At 40.4% G+C, this 25,840-nt stretch overlaps 1 protein-coding gene across 37 annotated transcripts in view; it reads right to left on the bottom strand.

The window, feature by feature from the left end:
- LOC310733273 (membrane-associated guanylate kinase, WW and PDZ domain-containing protein 1-like) overlaps positions 1 to 25,840 on the bottom strand; it is a 106,656-nt gene that overhangs the window by 15,707 nt on the left and 65,109 nt on the right. For 16 of the 37 annotated variants that reach the window (XR_014535686.1, XR_014535687.1, XR_014535689.1 and 13 more), the window contains 10 exons: positions 25,542 to 25,751; positions 22,885 to 23,104; positions 21,998 to 22,080; positions 21,058 to 21,111; positions 18,645 to 18,705; positions 18,350 to 18,453; positions 14,353 to 14,472; positions 13,835 to 14,020; positions 11,830 to 12,471; positions 2,295 to 2,329 (listed from right to left, as the gene is read on the bottom strand). Coding sequence is in view for 33 of the 37 variants with exons in the window: in XM_083554376.1 (XP_083410502.1) it covers positions 2,295 to 2,329; positions 11,830 to 12,471; positions 13,835 to 14,020; positions 14,353 to 14,472; positions 18,350 to 18,453; positions 18,645 to 18,705; positions 21,058 to 21,111; positions 21,998 to 22,080; positions 22,885 to 23,104; positions 25,542 to 25,751 (1,715 nt within the window). In the remaining 4 variants the exon portion in view is untranslated. The remainder of the gene's footprint in view (positions 1 to 2,294; positions 2,330 to 11,829; positions 12,472 to 13,834; positions 14,021 to 14,352; positions 14,473 to 18,349; positions 18,454 to 18,644; positions 18,706 to 21,057; positions 21,112 to 21,997; positions 22,081 to 22,884; positions 23,105 to 25,541; positions 25,752 to 25,840) is intronic. The other 21 variants (XR_014535688.1, XM_083554356.1, XM_083554354.1 and 18 more) reach the window with 10 other exon arrangements.

Raw genomic sequence — 25,840 nt, 5'->3', positions numbered from 1 at the left:
CATCCTTAGATTTTAAATGCTCCATTTATGGCCGTTCTTATGGGGCTCACACACACACACACACACACACACACACACACACACACACACACACGGCTGAGGCTCTTAAAGTTAGATCCTAAAGCACATATAATCGACCTTCACAATCTCTCTGCTTAGAAGCTGAAAGCACTACAGTGCCTACACACCCACTTGTCTCTCTTGCTCATCATGTCTCCTTGTCTTTCACTCTTTCTCTCAGCTTCTCAGGTTAAACCATGGCTCATGTAGTTATTTGGAATAGCAATAATTCCAAAGACAAACCTCATTCATTCATAAAATTACAACTTTATTACACTGTATAGATATTTAGATGTAATTCCGGATCCCCTGCATTCTAATGGTGTTTCATTTTAATGAGCTTTGTACCACCTAAAGATCTAAGCTCTTTCAAACTACTACTGATGATCATGAATGATCTAATTTAATTACAAATTACACACAATAAAACAACAACCCTGAACCCCTGTGTTCTATCATCTTGGATTTTCTGAATCTGTCATTTATTAATAAATAATAACGTTAATGAAGGTGACATGCCTAAGGAGCATATCATGTGACTTCACTTGCAAACAGAAACATGATTCAGCACATATGCTTTTGGTTGGTTGGGGAGTGAAACAAGCAAACAAACACAAACAAAAAACAGAACAATCACTAAAACTTTATCTACACTATCGTAATTTCCTGAGTTGAGGTTTCTTTAAATGATTATTAAACTGTGGGGGAGTGGTGGCTCCAGCGGTTAAGGCGCTGGGTTGCCGATCGGAAGGTCTGGGGTTTAAGCCCCGGTATCACCAAGCTGCCACTCTTGGGCCCTTGAGCAAGGCCCTTAACCCTCTATGCTCCGGGGGTCCCTTACGAAGGAAATATCAAGGTCCGTGACGTCGGAGTGACGTGGGGCCGCCTTCCCGTGGGCTCACCACCTGCAGGAGGGACCGTAAGGGACGGTGCTGTAAAGATTGGGCAGCAGTCGAAGGCGGGGGCCTGCTTAGACTGCTGCCCCCACGACCCGAATTACGGATAAGCGGGAGAAAATGAATGAATAAATGAATTATTATTAATCTCTTTTCCCCTCTACCTCTGTCTACTAACAAACACACTTTTACACTGCACTACACTTTTTGCTCGTATTCTAAATAAGAGAAGGGAGGGGAGGAAAGATGTCGAGTGGGAAATTGGCACACATGAAGTCTCCTTGTGACACTTGCGATTCAAAAAGCAACAGCAACTCTGAAAATATGACCGGAGGAAAAGAAACCATGATAGGGAAAAGAGAGGGGGGGGGGAGAGAAAGTAAAAGGGAAGAGAAGGAAGTAAAAGAAAAAATAAGAGAAGAGGAGAGAAGAGAAGGGAGAAAAAGAAAGGAGAAGAAAGGAAAAGAAAGGAGAAGAGAAGGGAGGAAAAGAAGGGAGAAGAGAAGGGAGATAAGAAAAGAAAGGAGAGGAGACAAGAATAGAAGAGACGAAAATAAAAGAGAAAAAAGGGAAGAAAAGAAATAAGAAAAGAAGAGAAGAGAAGAGAAGAGAAGAGAAGAGAAGAGAAGAGAAGAGAAAAGAGGAGAGGAGAGGAGAAGATAGGAAAAGAAATGAGAAGAGAGGAAAAGAAATGAGAAGAAAAGAGAGGATATCAAAGGAGAAGAAATGAGAAGAGAAAAGAGGAAAAGAAAGGAGGAGAGAAGGAAGGAAAAGAAAGGAGAAGAGAAGGGAGGAAAAGAAAGAAGAAGAGAACAGAGGAAAAGAAACGAGAAGAGAAGAGAGGAGAGGAGAAGAGAAGAGAGGAAAAGAAAGGAGAAGAGAAGAGAAAAGAAGAAAAGAGAGGAAAATAAATGAGAAGAGAAGAGAAAAGAAGAGAAGAAAGGAAAATAAATGAGAAAAGAGCAAAAAAAGGAGAAGAGAAGGGAGGGAAAAAAGAGAAGACAAGAGAGGAAAAGAAAGGAGAAAAGAGGAAAAGAAAGGAGAAGAGAGGAAAAGAGAAGGGAGGAAAAGAGAGGAGAAGAGAAGGGAGGAAAAGAGAGGAGAAGAGAAGGCAAACACACCAATGACCTTAAACAATTTTTTATTTTTTTTACTAGAGAACTTGAATGTTACATGTCTTCTATATAAAACACATTATTTCTATCTGAAGAATTGGATTATTTTTAGATTTCTGTATCACCTTGTAAACAGTTTTCAAACAGTAAAGTCTTTCTTATCAGACTCATTGAAGTGAACAATAAAGACAAGTGTGATAAAACATTCAGGGTTGTTACTCACCACCACTTTGGGACTCCTCTTGGCCTGGACCACCCCTGTGAAACAGCGGCACAGAGAAAGAGAAAGCATTAATACCTCTCTTCTCAGTCCTGCCCTCCACCCAAAAAAAAACAAAAACAAAAAAAAGACAAATAATGATAAACAAGCGTGAAGCCTCAGAAACCCAGGGAGCCTGGTGCGTGCACGCATTCCCTGCCTCTTTCTCTCTCTCTGGCACACGCTCTCTCGTTGTGCTTTGGGAGCATGTATGAAGAGGAGGCACGTTTGTGACGCTGGTACGCCTCTCCACCAATCTCTGATTCTTAGTGAGGGAGCAAAAGAAAAAGGGAGGGGAAGAGAGAGAGGGAGAGGAGAGAAGAACGAGCAAAGGAATGTGGATATCTGTGGATGCTGCTACATCCTGGAGAACGCTTTTTTTTTGCACACACTATCATGTCTGTGGGTGTGTATGTGTGTGTGTGTGTATGACCTATAAACATCCTATATGGCTTTGAGAGCAAGACACTTTCATTCCATCTCCTCTCTTCTCTGCCCTCTGTCTCTAATGGTAATACCCACCCAGCCCCTTGTCTCTTTTGCTTCTTCCAATAAGACACAGACACCACACCCACCCACACACACGTTTCAATATCGCACTTCCCGTTCCAATCAACATATACATGTACACACTTGTATCTCATCACTCTGAGACGGCTCTCTAAAACAAATCAAATCAAAGTCACACAGGTTATTCGCAATCGTTTCTTCTCTCCATCCGAGCCCTTATACAGACTCCTGGATTCCAAAACATTTGAATTAGCATATAAGCGCACGTATGTGTGATGCCACTTTCTTGTTGCTTACATAATATAAACCACAGCTTGCGTCTTCATGAATATTCGGTTTTATATTCACAGCGAGAGGCGCATTCATTCTTTATGCATTTCTTACTCACGGGGGACTTCAGAGGTTTCCGAGGGAGGAAAAAGAAGCCCGGCGCTGAAACCATTCAAAACTTCAGAGTCGTATTTCTGCCTAAAGTACGTGCCTGTGAATCGCTCTTTGCCTGAGTCATTAAATGTTAAAAGTGCTCTCTCTCGTTCGCTTCCGCTCCTTTTCTCTGGCTCGCTTCCCATTTTAGAACTCTTGCAGACTTTCGGGCTGCATTGACATTACACTGTCGTATGAGCACCAAATAAAATTAATTGCTTTCCAATTCCAAAAAAATATAGATCGAATATATTCTTTTTTTTTTTACTGCTCATAATATTTACTGATCAGGCATTACATTATGACCACCTGCATAATATCATTTTGATCCTCCTTTTTTGCTGCCAAAAGCAATTTGTGCTACAGGAGCTCATCTGTTGGATCGGACAACAAGGACCAGCCTTCGCTCCGCACGTGCATCAACGAGCCTCGGTTCACCACTGTTCCTTCCTTGGAGCACTTTTGGTGGGAACATCCGATAAGAGCTGCAGTTTTGGAGACGCTCTGCCCCAGTCGTCTAGACATCACAATTTGACCCTTGTCAAACTCAATCAAATCCTTACGCGTTGAGGATGCCGCTGAACACAAACAGTGACGTCGGAGGTGAGTAATAAAGCTTGCAATGTGAGAACAAGCTCACCTGCTACGTTTTAGTAGTGATTCATCATGGCCATTGGAAGCGTTTCACACCTACAGCAATTCGCATTTTCCTTTTAACCATGTATAAATGTATTAGTTTGCTAACTAGAAAGCTAACTGGTGTTCTTACTAATTACTATCTTAGCTATCAGTTTGAGGTTCCAGATATTAAGGTTGAACTTGCATCACAATGTCTTATGAGTAGATCCTTCACACTACATCTATATTAATCAGACAGTGTACAAGGTGTCTACACCTCACTGCTTATCCATGCATTTAGTAGTGAAGTGAATGAACTTTTGAAACAGCATGGCGCAGAAAACCGAAAACATCCAGTGAGAGCAGAAGTGGTGATAGGATTGAATGGAGCAAAATGTACAGAAACAGAAACAAATCCAAATTTGTGACAATTAAACTTTTGAAATTGGAAATAACCACTTTTGAGAAAAGTGGGCTACAACCCACATTATGATCCTCTCTTGTCAGCCAAGACCAGGAATATGAGTGGGCTCAAGCTGACCGAATCTGGACGTTTATAAATTGAAACTAGATTGAAACTGTAACTATGACGCAGGATGATTGTGTCTGTCATCAGCAAGTCTAGTTCTTCTTGCTATTAAATTATATTTTAGAACTACCCTTAAACGTAAATATACATACAAAGTTGAAGGAAACTATTGACCTTTGCTGTAACCTTGATCCTGTTTGGGTCATTTTATCGTCTGGTTACAGTGATAATCCCATATTAATCCTACAGCATTTAGCAATTTGTTCTTGAGCTATAGTGCTAATGAGGTTCTTGGATGGATGACCTGAAAACATAATGCCTCTCCCACTCAGTGAAGGAGGCATAAAATCACTGCCTGGCCCTTTTCCCAAAGTGTCTGGTTTCGATGATGAATGGCTCTGAATGGCATACACTTAGCTAACGATAAAACAGATTCAAAAATGATTTAGCAAAGATGATGTTCTTATATCATCACCCCTATTATGATTTACTCCTTACATATCAGTGACAGCAAATTAGCTTCCAGGCGTATCCCTCCACACGTACAGTAACACCACTGGTTTCCTCACGCGCATAAATAAACGCACAAGACGCCGCTTAGATGAAGTTGCATGTAAGTGCTGCTGTGTTAATTGGACTCACTAATTCCTTCCTTTAACTGATCATCGATGGCTCCTCCGTGGAGATCGTCAAGAGCACCAAATTCCTTGGTGTTCACCTAGCAGAGAACTTCACTTGGTCATTCAACACCAGCACCATCACCAAGAAAGTCTCAGCAGCACCTCTACTTCCTGAGAAGGCTGAGGAAAGACAATCTTCCTCCCCCAATCCTGACCACGTTCTACAGAGGGACCATTGAGAGCATTCTGAGCAACTGCATCACTGCCTGATTTTGGGAACTGCACCGTCTCGGATCGCAAAACCCTACAGAGGATAGTGAGGACAGCTGAGAAGATCCTCGGAGTCTCTCTTCCCTACATCAAGGACATTTACACCACACACTGCATCCGCAAAGCCAACACACACACTCTTCACCCTCCTGCCATCAGGAAAGCGTTTCCGAAGCAATCGGCCAACACATCCAGACTGTGCAACAGTTTCTTCCCTCAAGCCATCAGGCTTCTCAACACAGAACTGAACTGAACCTCATGCACACACACACACACACACACACACACACACACACATAACTGTGTGACTGATCTCTACAACCCGGACTCAACACACACGCGTACTCACTTCACACATCCATGTCTTCAGTACCACCCCTATTATATTACCTCATTATTACAAACTGTTTACATGCTGTTTTTGCACATCTTTTTGACTGCTGCTATTTTTTTTTTTGCACAAACCCTTTTGCTTACATTTTGTTTCATTACCTGTTCACTCCTGTACTCAGTTCTCTTTTACACACCGCACTGTGTAATATACAGTAGGTTTACTGCCGGCGCTATTCTTTGTTTTGTGTATTTGTCCTACACTGTCTTGTGTTGTCTCTGCACTGTTTGCACCAGGTTGCACACGATGCACTTGATGTGGCGAGGACACTTACTAGTCCTTAGCTCTGTGTTTTCTGTGATGTAGCTTTATGCTGTTAAATGTAGGGTTCTGGAGGAACTCATTTCGCTGTGTACTGCGTCAGCTATATATGGTTGAAATGACAATAAAAGCTTCTTGACTCTCTTGACTCTTGACTGCTCTGGACGTGGCTTGTGAAAGCACGAATGCAGGGCTTGTGTGTTTGTGCGCGGCATGTTCTTATGAGAGATCACTCCGAGGAGGTGGACAAGAAGCCAAAAAGTATATGTGTGTATGTGATAGAATCTATGTATAGCAGCAATGTTTTCCAGATAATCCGATCGTGATTCTGAATTTGGGAGGATGTGTGTGTGTGTGTGTGTGTGTGTACGCGTGCATGTGTGCGTAATTGTGTGGGAGACTTTTGCATCTTGTACATCCTTGGAAAGATGTCCTGACCATCTGTCTCAAAAAGCACACACACACACACACACACACACACACACACACACACACACACACACACACACACACACACACATACACACACACACACACACACACACACACACACACACACACACACACACACACACACACACACACACATAACACACACAAGCACATATTTATACACAAACTCATGGAGGTTAAAGTCAGCAGGTCTTCATCAAGTATCTCTTCCACACTTTTCCGACTCGTCTTCTCCTCGTCCTATTTCTAGCCTGAAGAGAATGCATGGCAGATGCAATAGCCCTCTTTAAGCACTTGAACTCATGATGTAGCTTAACGCAGACGTGATTAAACCTAGTAATGAATCTAAACATCCACTCATCTATATGTAGGAGTGTCAGTAGAGCAGCATTAGAAAATCAAATCCACCACTACAAACAAGCCTACATACCCGGAATAGCATTCAGACCCCGCAAAGAACGTGTCAGATTATAAAGAAACCCACCATCAAAGGTGGCAAAAGTACACACATCCTTCACTCAAGTAGAAGTAGAGATACTCATGTTTTAAAAGTCTCTGGTAAAAGTTGATGTACTGACTACACTTTATCACTCAAGTTAAAGTAAAGAAGTTTGGGCTCTGACATGAACTTAGACATTACTACGACCTAGTGTCACGCTGGTAACTGGACCTCACATCATATTAATATATTAATACAAATACATTTTGTTATATACTGAATGTATACAGGCTGAACATCCACCATATAGAACACAAGCAGAGAAAAGATGTTGATCAGGTGATCAGGAATGTCTCTGTTCTCAGTCATAATTACATCACTGACTCCCTCTGTCTCATCCACGTTACCCACAGACTACTTGTTACCTTCTGTCTTGCTCGTTGTGAGCTTCATAAACTAGCCTACGCCTGTGGTGCGTGAGAGCCAGCAAATGATTGAAAAAGCAGCGCAATGACAAGGAACAGGTTGATGTGCTGAATGAGCCGAATAAAATATCGATCATGTCAACAAATAGATTCAAACTGAACTAACGAGTCTGGATTGAAAATGTAAGAAGTAAAAAGTACAGACATTAAATGTTACCAGTACTGATACCAGAAAAATCGACATAAGTACATTAACAAAGTATTTGTACTTCCCATTACTTCCCACCTCTGCCCACCATAGCTTCTGGAAGAAAGTCTACAGAGCACCTAGTTTAGGTCTCCTAGATTCACGGCCAGCTGCTTGACATTATCATCCAAATTGATTTCATTTATAAAACAAATTCTTTTTGACTTTGGTTTCCCTTTTGAGTCTGGATCCTTCCTCATATTATCTCTTGGAGTTTTTCCTTTGCCACAGTCACCACTGGTTCGCTTATTAGGAATAAATTAATAAGGAGCACCCTTATAGGCACTAAACTTATACATTCTAGCTTTATTATCTCTTTATCTGTGTTAAAGCTGCTTTGGGACAATGATCATTGTTAAAGATTTTATTCAAATAAAACTGAATGGAGATGAATTGAATGAAATGGTGTTATCAACAACACCTTGAGGAAATAGTAGAAGCTCGAAAATATCTTTGAGTTGTAGAATTTCGTAGTATTTCTAAAGCACGTGTCCCCTTTTACACTCGAGCTGACCCAGATGCCCCTGGTTCACGTGCCACATGAAGTTTCACATTTTTGAACCTGGAGATCAAATCCACTGTCTTCTGACCATGTGGAAAAAAAAAACTCTGAATCTTTTGTACAAAGCAGTTAACATGAACGATACCACAAATCTGATTACGTTTATATAGTGACGTAGAAATGTTTCACAAAAAAAAAAAAAAAGAAAGAAATTAAATTCAACCCTACTATATGTAATAACTTATGTTATACACTGATAATAGTGACTTGCTTTTCACCAGAAAAAAAAAAAAAAAAACACAACACCCGGCTACACAAACCCAAAGACCCTCCTGTAAAAACCGCTATATCAAAGCACACTGTTTCACTGCCTAATATGAACATTTATAAATATCTTGTGTCTATATGTTATGAGCATTTATCTATTACGAGTACCTGTTTACTGTGGAAGTACAAAAAAACATTGCTTATTTATTTCTATATAAAAAGTAAACCTTGAATCCTCTCTTACATTTTCTCTCTCTCTCTCTCTCTCTCTCTCTCTCTCTCTCTCTCTCTCTCTTCCCTCATACTGCAGTGCAGCAGAGCATCGTCATGGAAACAAGCGGAAGGCAAGATGGAAGAGATTTACAGCAGTGCGTGTGTGTGTGTTTGTCTTAATCACAACTATGAGAAAATTCTCTCGCTTGATCATATTCTTCTCTTACTCGCTTCCCACACTCGCATACACACACTTCTAATCCACTACAACTCTCCTTCTTGCTTAGTCCTGTCAGAATGACACAAAGTCTAATCCTTCAATATTTGAAGCACCACGCAATTTCCAACAAGCGTCATCCGTGTGGGTTTTGCTATTACGGCGCGCTGCCTTCAGCTCACAAAGGCTTAATTAGCTCATGAGTTAAATCAAATAGAAAACAACGATGTGTGAAGTGTTGAGTCTAGGAGGAAGGAATAACAGTTTACTAATGACCGAACACCTTCAGTTCGTTTACATAAAGACTGTGTCGTGCCTCTGTTTTCCGAGTCACACAACTCTAATGAAAGAAATAACTGTAATGAAAGGACTTGCAGGTAAAACCGGTCCATTACAATGTCTTTATCTGGAGCTTGATGTGTTTTTAGATTACATTGCGCTACAACATTCGGTGTAATTGTGCATACTTGTTTTAAAGAACATTTTCACCTAATAAATAAATTAGTGCTATTTATCCACCTTCTGTAAGTGACTAGCCCTGAGCTCTTCGAAAAATTAACCAGCGGTTCTTTCGGAGTCTACCATTCATAAGCAACACCAAATTGTGCTTTTAAAATTGATTTTGTGGGAAAAGTAAGAAGTGCGAATACTGGGCCTGATTGCACACGCGAATGCCCTGTTCAAGCCTGTTATTAATATCCAGCTCGCGTAATCCCGTCACAAGTATACAGCGGGAATTAATTGATGTTCACTCCTGCCAACATGAACACTTCAAATATCAATTTAGATTAAAGAAGACTGTCATGGCCACTGATCAGGCATAACATTATGACCACCTGTACGAATATTGAGTTGGTCCCCTTTTGCTGCCAAAACAGTCGTGACCCGTCGACCATAAACAGCATTAATTTCTTTAACAATTGGTCAGTGTGGATCGGACTAGCCTTCGCTCCCCACGTGCATGAATGTGCCTCAGCCGCCCAGGACCCTGTCGCCGGTTCACCACTGTTCCTTCCTTGGAGCACTTTTGATAGATACTGAATACTGCAGACTGGGAATATCCCTCATGAGCTGCAGTTTTGGAGACGCTCTGCTCCAGTTGTCTAGACCTCACAATTTTTGCCTTTGTCATACTCGCTCGAATCCTTTCGCTTGCCCATTTTTCCTGCTTCTAACACATTAACTTTGAGGACAAAATCACACTAACAGGTGATGAAGAGATACTCAGTGTTATTCACTTCACCGCTCATAATGTCATAATGTTCTGCCGGATATGATCGGTGTATTAAAGCAGCTTTTGAGACATTAATTCTCAGGCAGAAAAGAAGCACTTTACATTTATCTTCATCGCAGAGAAGTTGGCATTTAGTATGTAAGGTTTCAAACCAAGTATAATGGTGAGCACAAGCTTGGGAAGTGAAACTCTATGCATCAGTATCCTACACACACTGGTGAAAGACAGAACATGATATATGTGTGGGTTATTGCAATGGCAACAGGGTGTGTTCTCTCTCTGCATTTGTGCGTTTTTCCCGATTCACCTTGGCCTATCTATGTGTGGCTGTGTGCTACATGAACTGCCATTGCAAACAGGAAATGAGTCACTGACAATGAAAGAAAAGCCTAATGCTGTTCTTTCTTCAGCTCAGCTACCTGGTTTTATAATAGCGGGCCCACATTTTGAGTGGGTTTTATCCCTAATCCATAAACAGGTAAAGTGCCAGATTACTGCCCTATAATGCTGATGTAGGTTCAGCAAACTTCTAAGCACATGTTAAGTTGAGCAACTCCAGCATAAACGCTATCGTTGGTCTCTTAACATTCATTCTAAACAAAAGGGAACTGCTTTAAGCTCTATGATTGAATGCACACGCAATTGACTATTGACTGTTGACAGAACGAGGTACATAAAAGTGTCAAAATTCTTGGTCAACATTCTTAGTACTCACATTCATAGCAATGGCGTTCCATTAGCATGCAGTTCAATACATCTGCGTTAAAACGCTGTGCCTGATTATATCTATAGGCCATAACATTAATGCCAATGACGGGGAGTAAATAATAATTATCTTGCTGTAATGGCACCAGTTTAGATGTTATATACTGTACATTGGGAGCAAGTAAACACTCAGTTCTTAAAGCTGATGTGTGAGAAGCAAGAAAAATGGGCAAAGAAATAGAATCCGAATGACTTCCCAACAGACCAAATTGTAATGAGCAGACAACCATCACAGGTTTTGTGTGGTTTTCCTTGAATGCAGTGGTTAGCGCCGACTAAAACTGTTCCAGTTATGGATAACAGGGTCATGGATGCCCAAGGCCCAATGCTCTTGGTCAACCTGCTTGGTCCAAACCTCACAAAAGAGAAGTACAAATGGAGCACCAGGATGCACTGTGGGGGAAAAAAGCTGGAAGGTCCAGGCATTCATGTGGATGTTGCTTTGACACAAAACACCTACATAAAAACTTGTTACAGAACAAGTAATCCCTTCATGGCAACCGAATTCCCTTACCGCAGTGGCCTCCTCCAGCAGGATATCAACTGCAAATATTGTTTAAGCATGGTTTAAGGAACACGACAAACAGTATCTTAAGTTGGCTCGGCCTATAAATTTCCCAGCTCTTAATCTGGTGTGCAGGACAAACTAGTTCAATCCATGGACGATCCACATTGCAGCCTAGAAACCACAGCCTTTCTTTAGAGTACTTGTGAAATACAGGTCTCAACAAGTCAGAACTGTTTTGGCAATATAAGGTGGATCTACACAATCCTGAGCAGACATTTTTACTCTTAATGGATAATCAGTGTATCTCTCACATGCATCCAGTCCTGCTCCTGTACCTTTAATGCCAATATTCTAAAGCGAGCACAATGGTTTTATTATGTTAGTATGTATTAATAGGAATAAAACACAAGGCATGGTTACAGAAAAATAATCACTGAAATGGCTATGTGATACTTGGCTAACCAGAAGCTTAGTTGGAGACATTTCCCTAAAGTCTGTTTAGACTTACAGTAGTATATATACCCTAAGAAGAACAATTCTTTCATAATAAATTAACCATTAATCAATTACCACTCTACCCACACACACACATTCACAAAGTGCTTACCTCTCTGTACCAGCATGGTGACCTCGCTGCCTTTAGGACACTTGCTGAGCAGCTCCACCACCTGGTTGTGGCTCATGTTCTGCACGTTCCTCTTGTTGACCTCCACCAGAATGTCACCCTCCTTCAGACCACGGCAGCGCGGATAGTCTACGATTTGCTTGACCTTCTGTCCGCCTCCAATGGCGCTGCCGATGCCGCCACAGTCGGCAATGGTAAAGCCGAAGCCCTTGTCACCCTTCTCCATGTGTACGGTGATGAGCTCAGGCTGCGTAGCGATGGACGACGCAAGAGTCACTACATCACTACCGTAGCTCTCTGGCATCATCATCCCCTCTGCTGTGGGGCTGTAGGGACGGGGCTCCATGCCCACCGTGCCAACTGTACCCATCCCCGGGTGACACGGGCCCAAGGGTGGAGGATCAAAGGCTTCCTGTCCGTTGACGATGATGGGCTCTTTGTCCAGGATGGCCACTGAGGTCACCAGGCTGGTGTTAGGGTCATCGGGGTCAAAAGGCAAAGGGTAGCCACGGCACAGTTCCAGCTGCACGGCTGAGCCGATAGGGATGGACTGGAAGATCTTGACTACTTGAGCGTGTGTGTAGCCCAGAACGATAGTGTCATTGACACTGACTATGACGTCACCTGGAGAGCACACAAACATAGTAAATGTGTGTTTGCATGGGTGCTGGACATATACATGAGTGAGCATGTGCAGTATTGGCTGGTTGTCAACTGGATCTGGAGAACACACACATGTGGATTACTCTCTGCACCAAAGAGCAGGGGTTTTCCCAGTTTCCTCCCCAATTTGATCACATTCCACTGCTACCCTAATGGAGAAGGTAAAGTCTGATAAACTAGAGCTTTTCAAAACTCCTGCTCGTGGTGCATCCAAGGGCATTACACACATTTGGACGAAAGCATTGTCACTCTCCTTTTCTGTATATATGAGCTCACAGACACCTGTGTAATTGGTACATGTCGCTGTGACAGGGGAGGGAGAGGCTATGCCACACAGGGAGCATTGTTTGAAGATCGCACGCTTGAATAAGTAGTGTAAATGCTTCTCTGCTGCACTTGTCTAGAGCCAAAGAGATGGTTTAAAAATGAGAACATGTTCAATTGTGTGTTGACAAAACCTGTGTGAAGGTGAGGCCAAGCCACAGAGGTGTCCACTGCGCATTAGAACAGCGTAATTGACAAACCGATGGTAGAGGGGAAACACAAGATATCTGCATTTATGTTATCCCTGCAATGTTTTTCCATTTGGGGAGACAGTTACTTTAACTTCACTACATTTCAAAGTCGTACTTTTTTCTCAAATACATTTTGCTAAATCGGTTGTTCCTTTTTATTGATGAGCGGATAAAAACTGGTAAAGAGTGCAGCAATCCACCAATCAGGGTTCGAACTTTTTTTTTTTGATTGGCGCTTGGTGATATCTACTTATTATCAACATACATTTCAGTGTCAGTTCAACAGCAAGCAGAAGAGGAGCATTTAGCATTTAGAGAGGAATAAATGATGGAAGAAACTACCGACTCCAACTTGCCTTATTTGTGCAATTTTTTTTTTTAAGGTTATGGGCTCATGATAATTGTAATAGATATCAACCAGTGTTCGACTTATTAATGTCATTCGATTAATAGATCGGTGTGCTGAGAGTAACATCAGAGTCTTTTCACATTAACTTGATAATTAGGTTGATAAAGCAAAGAGTCTTATGACAAATATGATAATAAGAACATTATAGCTTTAATAAATCTGAGTACTTTGGATACTTAAGTACATGTGAAGGCAAAAAACGTTTGTACTTTTACTCAAGTGAAACTATAAAGTGAGCACTTTTACTGGAGTTATATTGTAATGAGTGTATCTCTACTTTGAATCAACTACATGCTTTGTGAACTTCGTCCACCACTGGATGAGCAGCAGAATCCCAGCAAGATTATATAAAATGTGTGTATGAGTTTTGTTTTGTTTTTTCTGTTTAATGTGTGCCTACCTGTCTCCATTTTGCCATCCAAGGCTGCTGGTCCATCTAATATGAGGCTCTTGATCTGTAAGAACTCATCTGGCTCATCTCCTCCTACTACGGTGAAGCCGAAACCCCGCCTGCTTTTCAGCAGTTTGGTGCTTATAAATGTGCCCTTGAGTTCTGCAGGGTTTCTTGTGAAGAATGGCTTCCCTCCTACACACACACACACACACACACGCACTTGGATGAGGACTTCAGTATTCAAAGATTCTACACCAAAGCTAAATATGAAGATTAAGATGAACGTATGGCACAATTCAATTGTCTGACTGAATAAATCAGAATCAGCAAGAAACCAGCATAGTATTATTTCATAAGTACAACAAAATAAAAGCATTATGGAGTTAAAACTGAATCACTGTGATTTATTAATAGTTCTGCAGCAGTTTAGCTTATGATATAAACTACTCCCAGTGTAAAGTCTCTCCCAGTGATAATCAATTCTATAATAATCTTTTTTTTATTATTAAGAGAAAGATGCTCACGTTTGCATACTGGGACTGGCGGGAGCTGTGGGCCACTCTGAGGCTCTCGGTACGTCTCCAAGTGGTTTGGAATGTATGCGGTGATCGGAGCACCAGCAGACGAGTGCTCCTCTATCCATTCTGTGCAAAGAAAGAAAGACAAAGACCTGGTGACTTCATATGCAAATAGACAGATATTATCACAGCTACAAAATGATGCTTTGTCTTACAGAAGTATTTACCCCTTTGAACAAATCAAGTCTTCAACATAAAATCAATCAGGTTTTAGTTTTAAAAAAGATTCCCTGCATTAAACCAATTTTAAATATGTAGGGAATAAATACATTTCTTTGAACTGGAATTAAAATAAAACCACCGAATCACTAAACAAAACTTACACTGCCCAAAGTTAGATTTAGTTGAAATTAAATATTTGTTTTATTTAAATATATATTTACTTATGCAATGAGTTATATATATACATATACAGTGGAACCTCGGAGCTCGCGGCCTCAGCGCTCGCGACCTCGCATGCTCGCGACTTTCATTCCGACCGGCGACTCTCATTCAGAGCGGCTCGTGAGCAAACGCGAGCTGCTCAAAACGCTAGTTTTAACATTTCTAATCAAGGTTTATCTCATTAAAATTGTCTAATAATTAAGTGTTATGGGGTGAAATAGTGTTATTTACTCATTAAAAATCGATTTCGTATAGTGTTCTTTGGGTTTTTACTGGGTTGGAAGGGGCGTATCAAAAGGTCGCGAAAATTCGGAACTCGCGACCGGTCTTGGTCCCTAACCCTCGCGAGCTCCGAAGTTCCACTGTACATACAATTTTGGTTGTGCTGGAAAATTGCTAATACATTAATGTATTAATAATAATACTTAAAAAAAAAGGAGCTCTTTAAAAAAACAAATCAGTACACATTACATATACAGTGAGGAAAATAAGTATTTGAACACGCTGCTATTTTGCAAGTTCTCCCACTTAGAAATCATAGAGGGGTCTGAAATTGTCATCGTAGGTGCATGTCCACTGTGAGAGACATAATCTAAAAAAAAAAATCCAGAAATCACAATGTATGATTTTTTAACTATTTATTTGTATGATACAGCTGCAAATAAGTATTTGAACACCTGAGAAAGTCAATGTTAATATTTGGTACAGTAGCCTTTGTTTGCAATTACAGAGGTCAAACGTTTCCTGTAGTTTTTCACCAGGTTTGCACACACTGCAGGAGGGATTTTGGCCCACACCTCCACACAGATCTTCTCTAGATCAGTCAGGTTTCTGGCCTGTCGCTGAGAAACACAGAGTTTGAGCTCCCTCCAAAGATTCTCTATTGGGTTTAGGTCTGGAGACTGGCTAGGCCACGCCAGAACCTTGATATGCTTCTTACAGAGCCACTCCTTGGTTATCCTGGCTGTGTGCTTCGGGTCATTGTCATGTTGGAAGACCCAGCCTCGACCCATCTTCAATGCTCTAACTGAGGGAAGGAGGTTGCTCCCCAAAATCTCGCAATACATGGCCCCGGTCATCCTCTCCTTAATACAGTGCAGTCGCCCTGTCCCATGTACAGAAAAACACCCCCAAAGCATGATGCTACCACCCCCATGCTTCACAGTAGGGATGGTGTTCTTGGGATGGTACTCATCAATCTTCTTCCTTCAAACACGTTTAGTGAAATTATGACCCAAAAGTTCTATTTTGGTCTCATCTGACCACATGACTTTCTCCCATGACTCCTCTGGATCATCCAAATGGACATTGGCAAACTTAAGACGTGCCTGGACATGTGCTGGTTTAAGCAGGGGAACCTTCCGTCCCATGCATGATTTCAAACCGTGACGTCTTAGTGTATTAGCAACAGTAACCTTGGAAACGGTGGTCCCAGCTCTTTTCAGGTCATTGACCAGCTCCTCCCGTGTAGTTCTGGGCTGATTTCTCACCTTCCTTAGGATCATTGAGACCCCACGAGGTGAGATCTTGCATGGAGCCCCAGTCCGAGGGAGATTGACAGTCATGTTTAGCTTCTTCCATTTTCTAATGATTGCTCCAACAGTGGACCTTTTTTCACCAAGCTGCTTGGCAATTTCCCCGTAGCCCTTTCCAGCCTTGTGGAGGTGTACAATTTTGTCTCTAGTGTCTTTGGACAGCTCTTTGGTCTTGGCCATGTTAGTAGTTGGATTCTTACTGATTGTATGGGGTGGACAGGTGTCTTTATGCAGCTAACGACCTCAAACAGATGCATCTAATTTAGGATAATAAATGTAGTGGAGGTGGACATTTTAAAGGCAGACTAACAGGTCTTTGAGGGTCAGAATTCTAGCTGATAGACAGGTGTTCAAATACTTATTTGCAGCTGTATCATACAAATAAATAGTTTAAAAATCAGATATTGTGATTTCTGGATATTTTTTTTTAGATTAGGTCTCTCACAGTGGACATGCACCTACGATGACAATTTCAGACCCCTCCATGATTTCTAAGTGGGAGAACTTGCAAAATAGCAGGGTGTTCAAATACTTATTTTCCTCACTGTATATATATATATATATATATATATATATATATATATATATATATATATATATATATATATATATATATATATATAAATATAAATAATAATCAAAATATATATATATATATATATATATATATATATATATATATATATATATATATATATATATATATATATATATAATTCTAGTAAATATAATACATAGATTGACTTCACTGAACATTAATTGAAAATGTAAATGTTCAGTGAAGTCAATCTATGTATTATATTTCCTAGAATTATATATTTTTTATATTTTTGGAAGGGGGTTTTCTGATGTATCATTTCTTTTAGCTATGTGAAATTGCAACCTATTTAATAAAAGTGAACAGAAACAATATTTAAGGGGTAAAAAGTTTACACAAGTATCCAACCACCAAACTCATATTTTATTGAAATAATATGGTGCTCATTCTTTCTGAGTAAGACTATATAAGCTCAGCACATCATGACTTCAGGTCTCCTCACAGATCTTCAATTGGATTCAGGTCTGAGCTCTGGCTAGGCCATTCCAAAAACCCTGATCTTCTTTTAGTAAAGTGGTTCCTTTGTTGATTTGGAGGTGTCATTGCCATGATGAAAGATGAAATCTTCTGCTTTGTTTAGCATAATTATCACCTAGAATCTACCCGAATTAGAAGCTAAGGAGCTTCACAGTGGGTATCACTGTGGGTATGACGTTCTTATTGTGATGTGATGTGATGTGATGTGATGTGATGTGATGTGATGTGATGTGATGTGATGTGATGTGATGTTCTTCTGGCATCCTGAATTTATGACCAATATGTTCAGCAGTTATAATCAGACCATGTGTATAAATTGCAGCAAAATATATATAAATAACAAAATATACAAAATACTTTTACACAAATATATTTATATCTATGTACCATTTTGAGCGGTGAGGACATTAAATGCGTCGATTCATTTTTATACATAACTTGAAACGAGCTAATTAACTATATTAATAAATAATTTGGGCTGCCGCATCAGTTCCTTTTCCTAAATGTAATAAATAAACTTGACGTTCTGACAGCTGTTACTTGCAGCTAAATTGGGCTTCAAAAAAGTTTTCAGCCTGCGATGTTACGGCGCTTTAGAAAACACTCTTTAAATATGTTTTTACCCTCCGTCAACCCCCACACAAATATATATATAAAATTAGTCAGAGCCTCAAATACAGGGCCATCTTTAAAAAGGCGTCTTAAAATAAGTTACATTAGCATTTAGAATAAACGATCGATAATGAATTAAAGCAAGGTATTGACCAGCCTATTGTATAATTCTAAATGGCCACTACTTAGTGAAGCCTTCATCTGGAAGAAAAAGGAAAAAAAAACTGTGTTCAACTAATGCCTGAATGCCTGGCTGTCTTAGTAAAGACGTGCAACATTGTTTTCAGACAATAGATACACTGACAATGAAATCGAGAGAGAAAAAAGTGGAACGAACCTCTGACGTAGCGCTCACCTTCTGGTGGCTGCTGGATATCGACCTGCTTTTTACGTCTAGCCTCCAATACCGGGTTCTCATACTGTGTCTTTCTGTTTATGTGACTAAGAGAGAGATACACAGATAAAGAAAGACACAAAGAGAGAGGGAAAAAGTTATTGTCTCTGAAACACATAGACACTTACAAATCCCCAGTATATAAAGCTGTAGGAAAAAAACACTCCGGCTTGGAAATGTTTGCTTGTGAAAATAAAAAAAACATAGGAGAAAAACAAACAAAAAGTCTTCGACTTACTCAACATAATATACACCATATACCGGGTCGTCTATCTTCTCCCAACCTGAAGGTAATTCTACTGTGTGGGGAAGAAAACAAAAAAGTAGACGGAATTAATGGATCATGCGAGAAAAGCTGAAATTCTTCATCTTTTTTTCTACAGTCCGCTATGAATATATACAATGGCTTATGTAAGTGTTCACTACCTTGAACTTTTCCACAGTTTGTGCATACGTCTGCATTCCGCTTTATACATACATGCATGAATAAATGTATACATGCGTACACAAACTCATTAAAAAAGCCTACGCTTAGAGCTGCGAGTGTCTTTGCGCTCACTCCACACGTACACACCCCGCTACATTCTCAGCTACTCGTCTAATAGAATGTCATTAGCACTCGCGCAGTAGACTGTACTGGGTTTCACACGGACTCATTAACAGCCCGATCGCCAAACGCGACGCAGCAGACTAGGTTACAAAATCCATACTCGCACTAAGTGCTTCGCTCTCATCCGACTCTTCCTCCTGTTTCACACATCGCTCTCTGGTTTACTATACTTGGACGGCTGAGCAAGAAGGATGGAATTGTCCTTGAAACGCATTCTCCGCTGGCCATATCCTGTAAGCCATTCAAAGCATCAATCATCAGCAAAGGTGTGCGTCACTGTCTAACATCCCTCTACACTTTACAATACACACGATCACTAAGACATACAAAAAAATCAAATAAACAAGCATGGAAACACACTAACCCTAACACACAGGTGATTTAAATAGTTAGAGCAATGTCCAATCCTTGATACATCTTCCGAATGAAATGAAATATGGATATATTCTGTATTTTAGTATTCTCTGCATCACAGACCAGGCTTGGAACAATAATGACATTAAGAATAAGAATTGATTTGATCGTTGTTTCACTTGTCATGCTACCAGCATAAACAGTTTCAGATAGAAACAATCGAATTTGTTCCCATACATCTGAACTTTCAATACCTCCTCGCTATAATGTCCCAGCTTAACTGAAAAGTTAAAATGTTCGCTAAAATTCGCTGATGGCAGCTTGCGAAAGTACATAGAAATCATTTGTATGATTGTTTAATCAGTTCAACTGTATGAAACTATTTAGTAAAAAAAATAAAAATAAATAAAATATATATATATATATATATATATATATATATATATATATATATATATATATATATATATATATATATATATATATATATATATGAATGAACAAAAACTAATTAGGGACAGGCAGGTTATGCTCCAGTTTAAGACAATTTCCCACAGTCTGATATTTTAATCCTAAATCTTATATAGTAGTGTAAGGCATTGTGCCGGTATAAAAGAGTTTACATGTTGCAATCCTTTTGTAAAAGCCAGACTCGCACTGTATGGCTCTAGAATCAGTGAATCACAATGGGTGAATTGATAAAAAATATATATATACACAGATCAGGCATTACATTATGACATTTTAAAATTATGAGTGGTGAAGTGAATAACACTGAGTATCTCTTCATCATGGCACCTGTTAGTGTGTGGGATATTATTGGGCAGCAAGTGAACATTTTGTCCTCAAAGTTATTGTGTTAGAAGCTGGAAAAATGGACAAGCGTAAGAATTTTGACGAGGGCCAGATTTGTGAGGTCTAGACGACTCCAAAAACTGCAGCTCTTGTGGGATGTTCCTGGTCTGCAGTGGTCAGTATCTATCAAAAGTGCTCCAAGGAAGAAACAGTGGTGAACCAGCGACAGGGTCCTGGGCGGACGAGGCTTATGAATGCAAGTGGGGAGCAAAGGCTGGCCAGTGTGGTCCGATCCAACAGCTCAAATTGCTGAAGTTAATGCTATAAAATGCTCGATGGGTCACGACTGTTTTGGAAGCAAAAGGGGACCAACACAATATTAGGCAGGTGGTCATAAAGTAATGCCTGATCGGTGTGTAAATATATAAGAGCGGTATACATTTAGAGCAGTATTAATTATACACGAGTGTAGTAAAGGTTTGTGCGATCATTAATAAGGTTGCTTGGTTTATCAATAACATGCAGTCGTCTATACGCATTGTGTGATCGGCTTCTTTGAAAAGTTTAATTTGAAAGGAAAAAAATGACCACATATAAGCAACAATAATTAACTTGTACAAAATAAATGTGTGTGTCAATATTGTCAAACTGAGGTGGATGGCATCATTGGCATTTAAGATATGGTTCAGTGTGTGTGTACCTCGATTCGATGACTTCCAGATCGACTTGCAAGATCGAGTAATGCAGTGTGAGCGGTAGTCAGATGACAAGATTTCTCGCGCCCTACACTATAAGCCTGGCTTACGGCCCGCTAATGACAAATAAAGTGAGTGATAAAGGGGGAGTTGTGAGTGCAAGAAGGTACAGCAGAGAGAAGAGAGGAAAAGCATACCGAGTTCAATCAAGTTCCTATCGAGTTCTGGCTCCTCAGTGTGCACAACTTCTTCTGCAAGAGGAGAGCAACAAAAGAGGAAGTTGCAAAGCGAGGGAGAAAAAGACAGAGAGGTTATTGATTCCAGGCTGTAAAATCAATATTTGTGAAATTTCCTATCATTTAAACTAGCCTGGTCATTTTTTTCTTATTTTACGAATCTCCACCAGGTGGCACTATTTCCTCTGTTCTGAAAGAAAAGCCTCAAAAGCCAGACATTTTTCTTCCATCCACAAACGTCATATAATATGTATAATGACCAGTGGAAGATAATTTCGGTACTGTAGTATGTAGAAAGACATGTATCTCATTATTTATAAGGTGAGTATAAGTTTCACTGCACATCACCTTAACCACCTGACCACTGTTCTATGCTTACTAGCTTTTCATAAGGTACATCTAGTTTCAGCCCACACAAGATAATAAAATAAAGTTTATTCATATTTTAAATGGGAGGGTGGTGCACTATGTCTTTCATTAGGACAGTTAATGGCTGATGAACCACTGAAATCCATATTAATCCGCACCTTAAGAGAATATGAAACGTGTTTATAGAGAGCAAAACTAAATGTGCGTCTTCTTGTAAAAGTTGTGGTTTTACTCTGGAACCGGTAAACGTCATAAAGATTTCGAGTGGGCTTAACTAAAACAAAAAACATATGAACCACAGAAAGCATATCAAATAACCTCAGGCTAATGCGCATGATTAAATCCTTTAAACGAAAAAGTAAGTACAGAACCAACACAAAGACCTGGTGTCTGGTTACAAAGAGCAGGTCCTTAGTTAATAAACCTTTACGACAGATATTGCAGTTCCTGTAAAATGCTCTCGGACTGCCGTGCTGCAGAGCAGTTTCGTTTTGGTTCAAATGTGTATGATTACTGTGTTTCTTGCAGTTACCATCGTCTTCGCATTCTTCTAAAGGCTTTGGCTGTTTATCTTGACAGCGAGGGTCCATCCATGAGGTTGTCTTTGTGTTGTGGCTAGAAGAACCGAAAAGTATAGAAAAACGTTATAAACACGCTGATTTTAGAAATGGACAGTTGAAGAGTTACGAACACTAACCCTGAGGCACCATGGTATGATAACTGTGCAACATCCAGCAGATAAAACATATAGTCCTAATGTTTTCATTCTGGAAAGACTATCCAATCGGAAATTATTCCGATCTGCTAACAAATGTTAACGAATAAGGGGGAATTCATTACTTCTCAATCTAAAAATTCCCACCAATCAGTCAGCACCCACTGACCACAGCTATCAGTCAGGTTTTGACCTGCTGCTCATGCTGTTAATGATGTTTACACGACGGACAGCTGTGATTGACAGTATAGACAGAATATGCCTTTGCTTCTACCAAAAAAAGCATGGCCAATTTTGATACCTTGACTACCAGCCACGGATGCCTGTTGCATTTGGGATATTTAAGGACTAATGCTTAGAAAAATTTTTAATTCTGGTCACATGGCGTCGTTGATGTAAGGCGTATGGTTTGTAATCTGTTTATTTCAGGTTTCTCCTTTGAGTTTGTGTTCTCTATATGACCTTCAGTCTGTGATCAGTAACTAGAGATTTCATGTGTAATAAAGACAGTAGTAGTGCTGGGGGGAAAAACTAAACAAACAAAAAAAAACCCCTAACTTCAAACTGAAATAAAATATCTCATTATCATGGGGCCACACAAGTCAGAAAAACAGCTGTGATTAAATAAAGTCTCAACACTTAATGGTTTCTTGTGGATAATCAGGTTGCCCTCTATCTATTGTGTCAGCTAATGTAACGCTCACTCTATGAAGTAGACCTCGCCGGTCTCGGTGTAGGCCATTTCCCAGTTGTCTGGCAACGGCCCGAGCGGGTCTTCCTCCAAGGGCATCTGAGGATGATGGGAGCTGGCCATGGTCGCCGCGGGAGACGCAGCCACGTTGTTGAGCGCGCTGGGAGGGGCGTGCGCTTCCTGCCGGCTGGAGTCTCCTGTGAACAACAGCAGAGAGGGGAAGAAACTACCTGCTAAGGTGATACGGAAAAAAGGTAAGAGGAGACACAAGAAAGAGGGTTTGTAGTTGCATGCAGATGGAACACGCGCACAGAAATGAGAACCGAAACATGCTTCAGCTCACACACACAAACAAGGTTCTCAACAAGAAATAGAGCAGCCGATGCGCTAAAAAGCAACATACAGACTAGTATTCTCACAGCATCTTATATAGCAATCTAATATGATCTACGAAAGTGGTCACTGACCTATATTCATATTTCATGCTCGCCATCTCGACTAAATAACCTATAGGAGGAACATCTATAGCACTCTACTCTGTATGACAGAGGCCACAATCATGTGATCCTGCCATGAAAACAGCTAACTGGCTAACAGACATATTGTCAGAGATTTATTCAGCAGTAACCAAACCTCTCAAAATACACTCTCCAGCCACCGAAAAACATCTGCATTGTACACCTACTCATGCAGTTATCTAATCAGTTATTAATGTATATTTATACACAAAAATCATACACAGGTCAAGCTTTTCCTTTAAGGTTCAAATTAAGCATCACATTTTAAGTACTGTGGTGGGTTTGTTGATGCCAGACAGGGTTGGACCCTGACTAGAGATCAAAAGTTGATTTTTTTGACACACACACAAAATAGTGTGAAAAACTCTTTACTAATAAGAGAGGTCAGAGCTGAATGGGCCAGACAGTTTCATGCTGATGTGAAGGCTATAGTATCTTAAATTACCGTCCGTCAAATCCACGCTGAGCTGAAAAGCACGATACCTTTTCTTATCGGGGTTACACTTATATCAGCTATCAAGAGAAATCTGAGGCTACAGCAAACGTTTTTATCAACAACTGACGATCATACTATAACTGATCGTCTCTTGTTAGCTAGTCTGGCACCAAGTCTTTTTCAGTCATGGTTCTCTAGGCGCTCTGAGGAACTCCTCTGTACATTACAAAAATGTACCCGTTTGCTGTGTGGTGACGAATTCGGCCCAAACATCAGTCTATATATAATTAGAATCATCCCCATAGGAGAATCAAACTGTTTAAAAATGATGTTCACGGGTACTTTCACAGCCATCAAACACACATATAGGGTTGGAGTGTAACGGAACACCAATAGTAGTTATTATTTAAAAGTGAAATTTTATTTCAAAATAATAAAAATCACCCCACCATTTATTAAATCACACATAATTCCACTATAATTCTATCAAAACCTGCTCACATTCATTCCTCAGTCGACAAGACACAAAGTTGTTGAAACACAATGACTGGATGAAGAATAAAGATTCTGCTGCTTCAAAGTGTAAACGGACTCAGTATGTTCTCTTTGCTTTCTCTCAAACACTTGCGCACACTGACTTTGAAGAGGCCCCCAATATCTACATGCGATTTTACATTTGCTTACAAAACACACTCACACACACACACACACACACACACACACACACACACACACACACACACACACCCACACACCAGATTCTCTGGCCCTGTACTCACATAACGGCAGCAGGCACATTTGAAATGAGCACCCTCGCTCTCTATCACTCTCGCTCTTTTTCTCTAACACACACACACACACACACACACACACACACACACACACACACACACACACACACACACTTTATTCTCTCCTTTCTTTTTAATTTTTTTGATCCATCAGGGAAATTATTTCTTTACATATCCCAGCAATGTAGGTGTCAGACTGGTGTAGCTGGGGTCAGAGTGCAGGGTCAGCCATGATACAGCCCTGGAGCACGGAGGATTAAGGGCCTTTCTCAAGGGCCCCAAGAAAGGCAGCTTGGTGATACCAGGGCTGGAACCCCTGACCTTTTGATCAGTAACCCAGAGCCTTAACCACTAAACATGGTGTATCTGTATTTGAATAATAATCCAAATATTGGTAATTATATCCGGATTTGAAGCTGAAGTGGGTGTGGCCTAAAATACTATGCCCATGGAAACACTGGGAAAAAAACACTAGAAGGTTCTTCATAACTCCAGTTCTTAATTGGTCTCAATAGGAGCTGTGCAAAGAAAGATTTTATTTTCCTGCTCACAAAATAATTATTTTAATTTTTACCTGCCAGCAATCTAGTGCCTGCAGTTCATTCTATTCTTAAAGTATAAACAAGCTAGTAGCCGAATTTAAATCGCCCTGAACAGACAGTTACTCTATAAATGTGTCATGCAGCGATGCATTAACTTCATATCTGATCACCTTCAACCCATCAAAGTAAAACATTCCACTTAGACGATCCTGTGGAATCCGAGTCCTGATGTCTTACCCTGCTGCCCAGTGAACCACAGCCTCTTGTTCCGTTCTGTATTTTTGTCAGTTTGGGGTTGCATTACCCGTTCAATCTAAATGATGCGTTTATATTCAGTTACAGCCCCAGTTTAGACACATACACGCTGGCAGACATTTGCATACCTGTGAAGGCGTTATTCATGTCTGTGCTGAAGTCTGCATCTTCTGTCTGCTCAACTGACACTACTCGAGCATGTTGTAGATCATTGTAGGACTTTGTGCGCTTGGGCGGGGAATTCCAGGAGCCAGAAAGGGCGTGTCGCAAAGCATCCTGGGTAATCACTGTCCCACAGCGAAGTTGGCTGGGTGGCTTGGGTGTTCCATAATAGTTACCTAGGAAACGTGGGATCAAGGGAGAATATCAATGCTTGTGAGAAGGAGAAAGGAAAAGAGAAAGTGACAAGAGACCCATTGAGAGGCAG

The sequence above is a fragment of the Silurus aristotelis genome (assembly GCF_946808225.1).
Source record: "Silurus aristotelis genome assembly, chromosome: 11".
Lineage (NCBI taxonomy): Eukaryota > Metazoa > Chordata > Actinopteri > Siluriformes > Siluridae > Silurus > Silurus aristotelis.
Note: the sequence above shows the minus strand (reverse complement) of the source record. Positions and strands in the feature narration are given on the sequence as shown.